General features: G+C 39.7%; 2 protein-coding genes across 12 annotated transcripts in view; both read right to left on the minus strand.

Moving 5' to 3' along the window:
- ARMCX5 (armadillo repeat containing X-linked 5) overlaps positions 1-12,366 on the minus strand; it is a 162,619-nt gene that overhangs the window by 32,647 nt on the left and 117,606 nt on the right. For 8 of the 11 annotated variants that reach the window (XM_060183346.1, XM_060183341.1, XM_060183336.1 and 5 more), the window contains one exon: positions 1,998-2,140. In XM_060183346.1, coding sequence (XP_060039329.1) covers positions 2,124-2,140 — 17 coding nt within the window. In that variant the 3' untranslated portion in view covers positions 1,998-2,123. Of the gene's footprint in view, positions 1-1,997; positions 2,141-12,366 lie in introns of those variants that run through there. The other 3 variants (XM_060183343.1, XM_007538322.3, XM_060183340.1) reach the window with 2 other exon arrangements.
- Positions 9,516-12,357, minus strand: LOC132532410 (G-protein coupled receptor-associated sorting protein 2-like). Its single transcript, XM_060183324.1, has one exon. The coding sequence runs from the start codon at positions 12,355-12,357 to the stop codon at positions 9,856-9,858; it is 2,502 nt and encodes an 833-aa protein (XP_060039307.1). The 3' UTR covers positions 9,516-9,855.

The raw sequence follows: 12,366 nt of genomic DNA on the forward strand, positions 1-12,366 counted from the left end.
AAGAAGTGGAAAGATATTCCATGTTCATGGGTTGAAGAATTAATATCATTAAAATGAATATATTACCCAGAGCCATATACAAATTTAATGGTATCTCCTTCAAGATCCCAACCACATTTTTAGAAGAATAGAACAAATGCTGAAAATGTTTATCTGGAACCAGAAAAGACCTAATAATTGCCAAAACAATCTTGAGAAGAAAGAACAGAACCAGAGGCATCACACTCCCAGATCTCAACTTGTATTATAGGGCCATTGCAATCAAAACTGCTTGATACTGCAACATGAATAGACACACTGAGTGAATAGAACTGAGAGCTGAGAAATAAGCCCCCACACCTATGGGCATCTAATCTTTGACAACGGTGCCCAGACTATTAAATGGGGAAAGCAGAGTCTCTTCAACAAATGGTGTTGGAAAAAATGGGTTGATACATGAAGAAGAATGAAACTGAACCACTATATTTCACCAAACAGAAAAGTAAATTCCAAGTGGATCTAGGACCTGGATGTTAGACCAGAAACTGTCAGATACTTAGAGGAAAATATTGACAGAACTCTTTCCTCATAAATTTTAAAGACATCTTCAATGAAACTAATCCAATTACAAAGAAGACTAAGTTAAGTATAAACCTTTGGGACCACATCAAATTAAAAAGCTTCTGTACAGCAAAAGAAGCCACTACCCAAACCAAGAGACCCCTCACAGAATGGGAGATCTTTACATGGCATACATCAGACAAGAATTTAATAACCAAAATATATAAAGAGCTTGCCAAACTCAACCACAAGAAAACAAATAACCCCATCCAAAAATGGGGAGAGAACATGGACAAAATATTCACCACAGAATAGATCCAAAAGGCCGAGAAACACATGAAAAAATGCTCCAAGTCTTTGTCAGAGAAATGCAAATAAAGTCAACAGTGAGATAACATTTCACTCCTGTGAGAATGTCATACATCAAAAATGGTAGCAGCACCAAATGCTGGAAAGGTTGAGGGGTCAAAGGAACCCTCCTTCACTGCTGGTGGGAATGTATATTGGCCCAGCCTCTGTGGAGAGCATTCTGGAGAACTCTCAGAAGGCTAGACATGGACCTACCTTGTGATCCTGCAATTCCTCTCCTAGGGATATATCCTAAGGAACCCAACACACCCATCCAAGAAGATTTTTGTATACCTATGCTCATAGCAGCAAAATTTGTAATAGCCAAAACATGGAAGCAACCCAGGTGTCCAACAACAGATGAGTGGCTGAGCAAGTTGTGGTATATGTACACAATCGAATGCTACTCAGCTATTAAAATGGTGACTTCACCGTTTTCAGCCCATCTTGGATAGTGCTTGAAGAAATCACATTAAAAGAAATAAGCCAGAAACAGAAGGATCAATATGGGATGATCTTATTCTCAGGCAGAAGTTGAAAAAAAGATCAGAAGAGAAAACACAAGTAGAACCTGAACTGGAGTTGGTGTATTGCATCAAAGTAAAATATTCTCTGGTTGATGGGGGGGAGAGTACAGGTCCAAAAAGGATGACTGAGGACCTAGTGGGTGTTTTATTGTTATGTGGAAAACTGAGAAATGTTATGCATGTACAAATTATTGTATTCACTGTTGTATGTAGAACATTAATTCCACAATAAAGAAATCTAAAAAAGAAAATATTTTCATCCTTAACTGAAAAGATGGAAATTACATCCTAAGTTTATCCCTAAACAGCAATATTTTTATCAAGTGAGACCAGAGAAGACTTTGGTAGTTATTACGTGAGAGCCCATATTTATCCAAAAAGGGGGGTAGAAACTAAAGTTCATGTAAATTAAGATGTTTTAATTCAGATACACCTTTGAGGTGGGGGTGCTTAAAGTCGATCTTTATTCCTATATGAGAACACAGACAATTACTTTCATGTCTGAAGACACATGCATACGTGTGTGTGTGCGCGCACGCGTGTGAGCACGCGCGCATGCGCGTGCACACGTGCACCACTTACCTGCACTTCGGTTGAACATGAAAAGGTCCACAGGCATGGATTCATTAAATATCTGCTTTGGGATGCATCCGTCCAGATGACAACATGATGTTCTCCAAGTATAAATGCTGTATCCTTACAGAACTTCTAAGCTGAGGAGCACACTAATAAAAAAAAGAAAGAAAAATTTTAAAATAATCTAAATTTCAGGCACATGCCACAAAAACATATGCTGCCTTTATTTACAGATATTAATCTGATGCTGACTGATAGAACTAGGGACAGAGGACTCCAACTGTTTTGACACCAAGTCTGTATCAATTTTTCATTTGCAGGGAGAGCTCACACATTTGTGATTTCACCTCTCCAGGCTGCCTTTGCATTCAGATAAGGAGACAGAGACAGATAGATCAAGAGAGGGGAGAGAGATACTATAGCATTGGAACTTCATCCAGTGTCATAACATCTCTCATGTGGTGCCAGGGCTGGAACCTGAACCCTGCATGGTGAAACACGTCTGATCTATGGAGCTATTTCTCAGGCCTTTGACATCAATTCTTTGTTTTGGCTTTTTTGTCATTACAACTATGGGTTGACTTTCAGATAGAGTGAAATAGAGACAGAGAGACAAGAGAGAGGGAAAGACATCACAAAACATAAACACTCCCCAATGCAGTGGGGTCCCAGCTTGAACCTGTATTGTGTGCTTGTCAAAGAAAGCACTCTTCCAGCTGAGCTATTTTTCTAGGCTAACATAAATTCTTTGACTTCCCTGAGTTATCACCAGACTCTATAAGTTTAAGGGTACAGTCCCCAGCAATATTGACCTACAAGATGCCCTATAGATATTGCCCTGTCAGATATCAGCTACAGGTTTGGGAGGATCATGCATACTTCTCATTGACTAGATACAAATTCAGGAATTATTGAAATGCCCCTCAGGTTTGAGATATACTAGAACTCACAGAAATTCCTAAAGTGTTATACTTAAAATTATAGTTTTATTATAAAAAATATACGTGAACATGGTCTGAAAGCGTCCTAGATACACAACTTCCATAGTCTCTTTTCAAGGATTCATGTTAATCCCTTTTTCTAGATAAAAGTGTGCCTGTCAACAAGGAAGCCTCACTGTGTCTTGAGTTCCTCTCAAGTTCCTGATTTTTTTAGTGGTATGTCCAGGCCTTGCCACATAGATCTCACCCCTTCAGAGGTTTTTTTTTTTTTTTTTTTTTTTTTTTTTTTGTGTGTGTGTGTGTGTGTGAATGTGTGTAGTATATGTGCAAGTGCAGACAGAGAGAAAAACACCATAGCACTTAAGCTTCCTCCAGTACCATAGTAAACCCACATCCTGTCAGTGTCTTCAGGCTAGATTGTGTGCACAGTAAGGGAAGCATCCTACCAGGTGAGCTATCTAGTCAACTGACCCTGAGCCTTGAAATCTTGGATTTGGTCATCTCCAGGGCTGCTTCATCACTTACTTTTTCAGATAGAGGTGAGAGAGGAGGGGAGAGGGGGAGGGAGATGGGGGAGAGGGGAGAAGGGAAGTGGAGGAAAGACTGGGGATGGGGAAAGGAGGAGGTGGAGAGACAGGGTGAGCTGGAGCATTTGTACAGTGGAGAGACCTAAATTGGCCCAAGGCAGCCAAGAGCTCATGATAACTAATTTCTCTTCCTCTGTCTGGGATTTATAAGGCACTTTTTGAACATGGGATGTATAAAGAAGCTTGGTGATGAACTGCTTATGCTAAGACCCTGCCTTATACATTTGGAATTTCTCGACCCCTAAAAGATTTTTTTTAAAGTGCTTCTCTGTTACTCACAGGAGGATTTTTGCAGACTAATTGCCCCTTCTCTTATTGTATGGTTCACAATATAGCTCTTATTTGAAAGTGTCTCGGTTTCTTTTTGAGCCAAGTAAGGACCAGAAGGATCAAGACCCTTGGTACATTTCCAGAATTATAAAGTGGACATAAGAGGATAATAAAAATAAGGTAAAGGGCAAGGAAGGGTAGTCCTTGGTTTCAATCTCTAGATGTAATTTTACCCTGTATGCTCACTGCTCAATCTTCTACCATATGACCAAGAAATTTATCTTCTTGACAAATATCTGAACAGTATGAAAACACACACACACATATAAACACTGTGACACTATTCTCAATAACCAAGATACAGAAACAGCTTAAAGTTCCCATCCACAAATGAGCAAATAAAGAAGATGGAAAATGTGGTGTGTATATATGCACAATAGAACAATTTCAATATTAAAAAATGAAATCATACCATTTGTGACAACACGGATGGTCTTGATGGGATTATGAAAACAAAAATAAATTAGAGAATTTTTTTAAATGGATTCATTCATATACAGAATAAAAAGAAACAAAGCAACCAAACAAAGTAAAACAACAGATTCTGTCAACAGAATAGTGGAACCTGGAATGGAGTATGATGAGGGTAGAAGGACAGGCATCAACTGGATGGCAGTGGAAGATAACTAGAACTTTGTTGGTGGGCATGGTGATGTATATGTGTGTAGAGGTGTGACTTCATATACCTGAAATGTGTGCCTAAGTTGTAAACCAATACTACCTCAGTTAAAAACATAAATAGAAGGGGCTGAAGTAGTAGCATGCCATAGATTCAATTCTATTTTTTCAAATATTTTATTTACTTTAAAGGGAAAAACTCAAAGAGAAAGTTACAGAGAAAGATTATTTCCCCAGCTCTTCAATTCTATATTAAAGCACAAAGTACCGATATGGAATCGGGAAGCAAAAATGTTAAGCAAAATACTTTCATGCCTGAGTCCTTGAGGTCGCAGGTTAAATATCCAGCACCACCAAAATTGAGAGTTGAGCAGTGGTCGGGTCTTTCTTTTCTTCTTTTCCTTCCCTCCCTCCCTCTCTTCCTTCTTTCATTCCTTCCTTTCTCTTTGTATCGCTCTCTCAAATAAAGTATTTTAAAAATAAACCTTTTAAAAATATATATATTTATTTATCTATTTCTTAGATAGAGACAGTAAGAAGCTGAGAAGAGAGGGTGGGTAGACATGGAAAGAGACAGCAACACCTGCTGTTCTACTTCACCACTAATGAAACTTTCCCCCTGCAGGGGAAGACCTGGGACTTGAACCCGGATCCTTGTGAACGAAATATGTGTGTTTAACCAGATGAACTACCTCCTAGCTCCAAAAATAAATCTTTAAAAATAAAAATAAAATAAAATACAGGCATGAGTAGGCATAGGAATTTCTTCACTTTTTAGCGACACTTTCCCAACTGCCTTCGTTTCCAATGAGTACGCGGGGTGGTGGTAAGGTGGAAATATTTAATTAGAAAGAGGTCAAGGCCTTACTAAGGTCTGCTACATGGGACCAAGAAAACACGTTCTAAGGAGTGGGCAGAGAATGAATCACAAAAGAGCAAAGAGTCTGCAGAGGGAACTACTTGATTATCCATAAATAAGCTTCTGTAGATGGTTTTTAGAATGACCATCCTTTGAGGTCCAGGTTTAAAGAGGAGTGAATCTCAGAATAACAAGTCTTGATTTCTTAGGTGGGAGAGAGCTGTTGTTTAGGGTTGAGATCCAGGAATCCTCTGAAGAACTGAGAAGCATTAGCATATCCCAAAGAAAAAGCCTACATCAAGAGCCCACAGGTTCCCTCCTCCTGTCCCTCTTTCCTTTCCTAGAGACAGATAGATTCATTCTTCATCTGCATCTCCAGACAGCTAGAGCCTTAGAGTAAAAGTCTGATAAGTTCCCTCCTGTGCCAAATTTTGAGCTGGTTTCAGCCATCCCATCCCCTGGAAAAAACATAGTGCAGAGACTGAATACCAACTCTAAGGGGAGAGGGAGTTGCAAGATCACCCATGGATTCCTGCCTTTCCAGAGCCAACACCAATAGTGTGCACCATTTGTGTGTTTGTGAATTGTGATTGCACCATTTTTCTTCTCTAGACTCTGCTAAATCCAACTCTGTCCCTATGTCTATCTCACTCATCCGCACATAGAAACAGTCAAAAATAGTACTGGGACGGGAATCCGGGGTTAAGAGCCAAGGGTGTTCAAAACTCAGGTGAGAGCTGGAGGGTCTGTGGCAATTCCTCTATGCAGATAGTCTTCACTACCTCCTCCCATGAACACCATTTTCTGGCTTCCTACCAAAATCCTCCAACAGCACTATCTGTTCTCCACCTACGTCTTCTACCCTCTCCTTCTGCTTCCCACAGGATGACTTCATGATCTTGAACTGATGGACATAAGTTAGATCCTGGTTAAAAGCTTCTGAATTACTGAATGCCATTCTGGTCACTTGAAAGGTTCATATTTAGGGTAATGCAGCATGGAAAGCCAGTCCCTCAACTATCCCACCACCATAGCAGCCCACCACTCCTTCAACTATAGTCCCTTAATACTCAGAAGTATGTTCTTCTAGTCTTGTCTCCTTACAAAACATGTATGTGTCTGCCCAAGTGAGAATATGGTCAAGTGATCCACTGTCAGTATCACATGACAGAACAGAGAGCATTTGCTGCAGCCTTGCAATATCCAGGGCAGAATCTTCTGCCTCCGGGGTTGAGCTGCTTGCTGGAAGGACCTGAAGCTCCTAACCTTAGTGAAGATAGTGAATTTAAAGGAAGGTTGAATTTGGAGCAAAAGCTCCCTACTCTAGGTTTAGGCTTTGCTTGTAGAAGCATAGGATTGGAGAGGAATACTGGCTGACTTGGAAAATGAACTAATTAATATTCTGTATTCCACTGACATGTTAAAACACAGACATATACACACATGATCTTTCTTAAAAATATTGATAAGGAAAACAAACTCCAACTTTCAGCAGTCAGATGATTTCCATAAACAACTTGTGGTATTTGAAAAGCATAAAAATTGGCATTTTTATAGACTTTGCATAAAGAATCTTAAGTTCTAATCTAGCACATTACACTGCTAGAAAAAATACACAAAACAACATAAAAACTAGATATTATTGCAGCCCTTCTCCTCCCCCCTATCCTCCCTCTTCAGAGAGAAGCAGAGCATTACTCTGATATGTGTGGTGTTGGGGACTAAACTCAAGACCTAATACATACAAGTATGTACTCTAACACTGAGCCACTTCCCTGGCCTAGGTTTTGATTTTCACTGATAGAGCAAAATTTCAACCCTGAGAGGATGATGTGAACATGCAATTTCTTCCAATAGATATGGATATAATTTATGTTCAGTGGCTGCATAGTATCAAAGATGATAATTTACATCCTATAATGTATTAGCCATTTTTACTTAACCTAGTAATAGTATTTTAAAAATTATTGACCTCCTGTGTGGACACAGTTATACATATGTATATTCATATTGTGTATGTTATATACACCTCTTTTCATAATTTAGCAATTAATTGTGTCCAGAAATCTTTCACATGTTCATTTCTAATTTACATAGATCATAATTTCACCTTCTCAAAAAATTAAGAATATCCTTAGACAAAACTTTAATAACATTTTTTACCATGACTAAAAATAATGAAATAAATTATCTTCCACAAGTCTGAATTTCCTTCCTCTTCAACACAACAATATCCCTGAATTGCAAAATTTTTCAGTTTGGGGTCCAGGAGATAGCTCAGCCTGTTAAAACACAAACTTGCATCCCTGAGACACCAGAGACTACAAGTTCAATCTCTGGCACCATCTTATGCCTGAGATGAGCAGTTCTCTGGCCCTCTCATTCTCTTCTCTTAGTCCCTTTCTCACAACTAAATCTTTGTATAATTCCTGTCTGGTGGTGTGTGATATATTTTATTGTTGGCAAAAGATTCACATAAAATTTAAAATTATATTTTAGAGTGTACAATTAAGTAGCATTAAGTGCATTTACAATGTTGTTGAGCCAAGACCACTTTACTTTTAGAATGTTTTGTCACGACAGCAGATTAAAGTGCACATGGGGTGAAGGGAAAGGACCGGCATAAGAATCCCGGTTTGAGTCCCCGGCTCCCCATCTGCAGGGGGGTCACTTCACCAGCTGTGAAGCAGGTCTGCAGGTGTCTGTCTCCTCTCCTCCCTTAACTTCTCTCTATCCTATGCTTTGTCACAGTTATTCTGTACAATAAAAAAACTAATATAAACTTGGCAGTCTTGGTAAGTTTACTAGTCTCTGAATCATTTTACTAGAGTTGTGCCTATGTTATCTAGACATACATGAGTGATTACATTTACTGATCCTCTTTCAGGATAACATCATTACGATTTAGTGTTATAGACACTGAGTTTAAAATTTAGCCTTTCTAAAGGCTCATTCCAGTATAATTCTTCTGAATTTATGTCTAAAATCATTCATACACTGCTATCAATTTGTATAATTGTATCCTTTTTATTGTGTTCAGCTGGAAATTGAGGCACTAGGTCTAAACATATAAAAGTAAAAATGTATTATCTTATTAATTTTGTCTCTCTAGTGGCAGTCTCTAGAAAATATTTTTAGAATGATATATTCTAGTCTATGAGACGTACGGAACATTTACCTTAGAATCATATTAAGTTGCATAGATTTTTGCATCCATACACATTTTAAAAGATGGTATCTACTTTTCAATAAATATATTTTTCTGTAATACTACGCCATTTCATGCCAATAAATAATTTTAATAATCACAGATATTCCCTTAATACTTTCCCTAGAGAAGTATCACAAAGTAAATCTTACTTCTGACTACATTTATTTGGTGATTTGTGCTATTCTACCATTCTTTAGGTCATGCTTAAATAACACCTAATTTTTGAGCTGTAAATTTGCAGATCTGGTTTATTTAACTCTCTAAACTCACTTCATCCTAACTACATCCCTAATTAACTCCCTTTCATCTATTCTCTGCAGACAGTGTACATCCATGCTACTGAAAAAAAATTTTCCAAGTACAAACTTGTACTTTTCTTCACATCACCACTGCTAACTACCAAGGATGATCTACTGGTGCCGGTCCCAGTTCGGGGCGCTAGGAGCCGGGCTAGCTTTGCGGGCGGGAGAGACGACCAGGGACTCATGGCTGAGCTGGGAACGTAGTTCAATCTTTATTGATGACGAATGCAGTGCAAGCTAGCTATCTCTAACCACAATCCTGTCCTATATATATTTCCTGAGGCGGAAGTGTCAAGTCAGAAGAGGATGTAGTAGGATAGGGGGTGGGGAGAAGGAAAAAGCACACGAACCAGTGGGGATTAAACCAGTGCTAACAAAACAATGATTATGTAAATAGACCACAAGCAATGCAACAGAAGGGGTCTTAGAAACAGAATTTAGAAGCAGACCAACATACTGGGTTGTCTTAAGTCTACAGTTCAGTGACCAATTTAAGTAGGTCCCCCTTTTCTGAAGCATCTTCAAGTACCACAGTCAACAATATGCTTTTACTTCTTATAGGCTTCAGGAATGGGGTTTTTCAAAGAATGTATGTTTGTATTACTACTAATCTGTGTTTGCAGGCTAGCACAATGTATGTGCATCTATATTTTAAACTAAAGAAGCTCACTTCTGCCACTTTCACATAGAACTTTATTGAAAACACAGATTTGAATAGAGAACCATATATTTAAACAACAAATAGCAAGGTAGCTTACACAGGCAACTAAGTTCATAAGAAGCTCAACACTCAAAAATATTGCAATCTAGACAGCAGGACAAATATCAACAAATACGTTTTCAGCTCCAATATTCATTTGGCATCCACAAAATGATCTAGTTCAAATCAAGAATTGAACAAGTTAACATCAGCATTGAAAATATAAATTACAACATAAAACCAGACAGTGAACACCGAAGCACTACTCAGGGTTCTTTGGGACCATAAGGCTGATCAGAGGCAAGCGATTAATGCATTAGCTTTGTTTTTCAACCTCAGTATCATCTTGATTGTCTAGTTGGGTTTGTATTTCTAAAGCTAAGTTCTCAAATTCATGGAATGCACAAATAAGTGGCTCAAGACTGAAATCCTCATCGATCAAGGCCATCATTCCATTATTTACAATAACACTGATATTCTTGAACATTCTAACAACAATTTGAATATTATCATCTGCCTCCTCTACGTTAAAGAGAGTCACAAATACTGACAGAGCATTGGCACTGAATAGTTTTTGTGCCACTACAGCATTTTCAGACAAATTCAGCAGCATTTTCAGAACATTAAACTTTACTCTTGCATTCCCTGTGGCTAATAAGGAGAGAAACCCAGACATAAATCCTGCAACCAGTGCATGGTAATCAGTAGTTGTAGTGAGATGTCTTAGTATCCTTAATCCAAGTAGTTGCTCAGGGGAACCCATACCAGTAGCAAGGGTTTCCTCACAAACTTGATATACAAATGTTTCGATCATATTTAGACTGGGATACGGTGGAGACACACGAATCATGTCTTCCAAAAAATCTGTCCTCTTTCGTGAGGAGGGATAATTGAGCAAAGCTTCAATAAGTGAGACAACACCTGAATCCCGAATGACATCCCGTGTAAACTGAGGAGCATTCCTTGTACCCATTGCAATTTTAGATATCTCGAGAACAAAAGGATCTCGGACTTTTTCCGTTAATAAGAGGAGTTCTTCAAACTCTCCAGATCCAATTTTAAGCTCACACTGTATGCAATTGCAGGACCAATTCTCGGGTTCTGCACTCTCCTTGGCCTTAAGATGTTCTCGGATTTCCATGACTGAACGATAGGATGAATTATACTGAAACTGGAATTGAGGTTCAGGCTGATCAGGAGGAAGCAAACTTTCCTGCTCTTCCTCTTCTAAGTTAAGTTCCACATTATTGGGGTTTACATCAAAAACTTCAGCATATACAGATGCTACTGCTTCCTCAGGAATTTGAAAGGGGGTCAGGGATGGAAAGCCCATCCCATGACAAGGACCAGGTTTGAATTCAACAGAGACATCTTCCCAAGCTTGGGGCCTGGATGAAACACTTAGATCCTCCTCAGCTGACTCTCTAAACCTAGGACAAGCCTTGAACACAGGACAAGGATTTTGATCAAAGGAAGCCTCATCTCTGTCCCAGAACCAAGAGCCAAATATGGCATCTTCTTCAGATTCTGGCAAGGCTTCTTCTCCAGCCATGGCCCCCAAATCAGACTTGTCCTCATTCCAGAACAAACAACCACCAATGGCCCCTTCCTCATCCTCTGGTCTAGAATCACAGATGGCTGAAGCCCCAGCTTCCATACCATCCTCATTCTCTTCCCAGAACCAAGACCCAATAATAACTTCCTCCTCACACCTGGGATCTTGTTTGACCCTCTCACTCTTATTAACATCTTTCTGGGTTCTGGACTTCAAGATAGTATCAGGCTCTTCTTTACACCTGTTCCTGAATCTATTACTGGTCTCTTCTCCAGGCAAAAACCAGGACTCCTTATAATATTCATCTTCAGACTCAGACTCAAAAAAGTCCTCTCTCTTTGTCCTGAGTTTGGACCTGATATTTGTCTCATTCCTGCCCCTGGGCCGGAACAAATCATTGCAATTTTCTCCACCCCAAAAGCAGTATGGATTGCAAGACTCTTCCTCAGATCCAGACCAAGAATCAATATAAGGATCTTGCTTGGATCTAGGAATGGGCCTGGAGTTAGATTGATGTTTAGCCCTGTGTCTGGACCTGGTATTCACTTCTTCTCTGGGCCATGATCTGATACTGTTCTCTTCTCCAGCCCAGAAAGAAGATAGTGTAGTGGTATCATCTTCTGACCAGAATCCTGACTCATTAGAGGCCTCCCCTCTGGCCCTTGGGTAGCACCAAGACCCCATATTAGCTTCTTCTCCTGGCCCAAACCAGGGTTGAATTCCTGTCTGAACATGAGATCCAGGAAAGGTATCAGCATCCACACCCACCAGATCCCTATCCACAGATAAGCCCATAGATTTAGCAACTGATCCAGACTCCACATTAGCCAGCGACCAGACTGCAGCATTGGCCTGGGGCATGCCTTCTGCTTGTAATATTGCCTCAGTGCCAAAATCAGTCTGGGTCCAAGCCTGAGTTTCATCCTTAGACCTTGAACTAGTCTTTGATTTAGCATTAGTCTTAGGACGAGCCCCACCTACTGCCCTGGCATCAGTTTTGGGTCTTGCCCCAGTCATTGCCTTAGATTCCTTTTTGGTTCTTGCCCCAGTCATTTTCTTGGAGTCAGTTTTGGGCCTTGCCCCAGACATTGCCTTAGAATCAGTTTTAGGTCTCGCTCCAGTCATTACATGGGCCTGTGTCCTAACCTTGGGTCTAACCACCATCAGAACTTCATTCTCTCTCTCAGTCCCAGCCCCACCCTCTTGTCCAGCCTTCTTTTCAGGTTTTGCCTGAGCACTGGATTCAATCTCAGCTCCAGTCATGGTATAAGT

The sequence above is a fragment of the Erinaceus europaeus genome, chromosome X, assembly GCF_950295315.1.
Source record: "Erinaceus europaeus chromosome X, mEriEur2.1, whole genome shotgun sequence".
In the NCBI taxonomy this organism is placed as follows: domain Eukaryota; kingdom Metazoa; phylum Chordata; class Mammalia; order Eulipotyphla; family Erinaceidae; genus Erinaceus; species Erinaceus europaeus.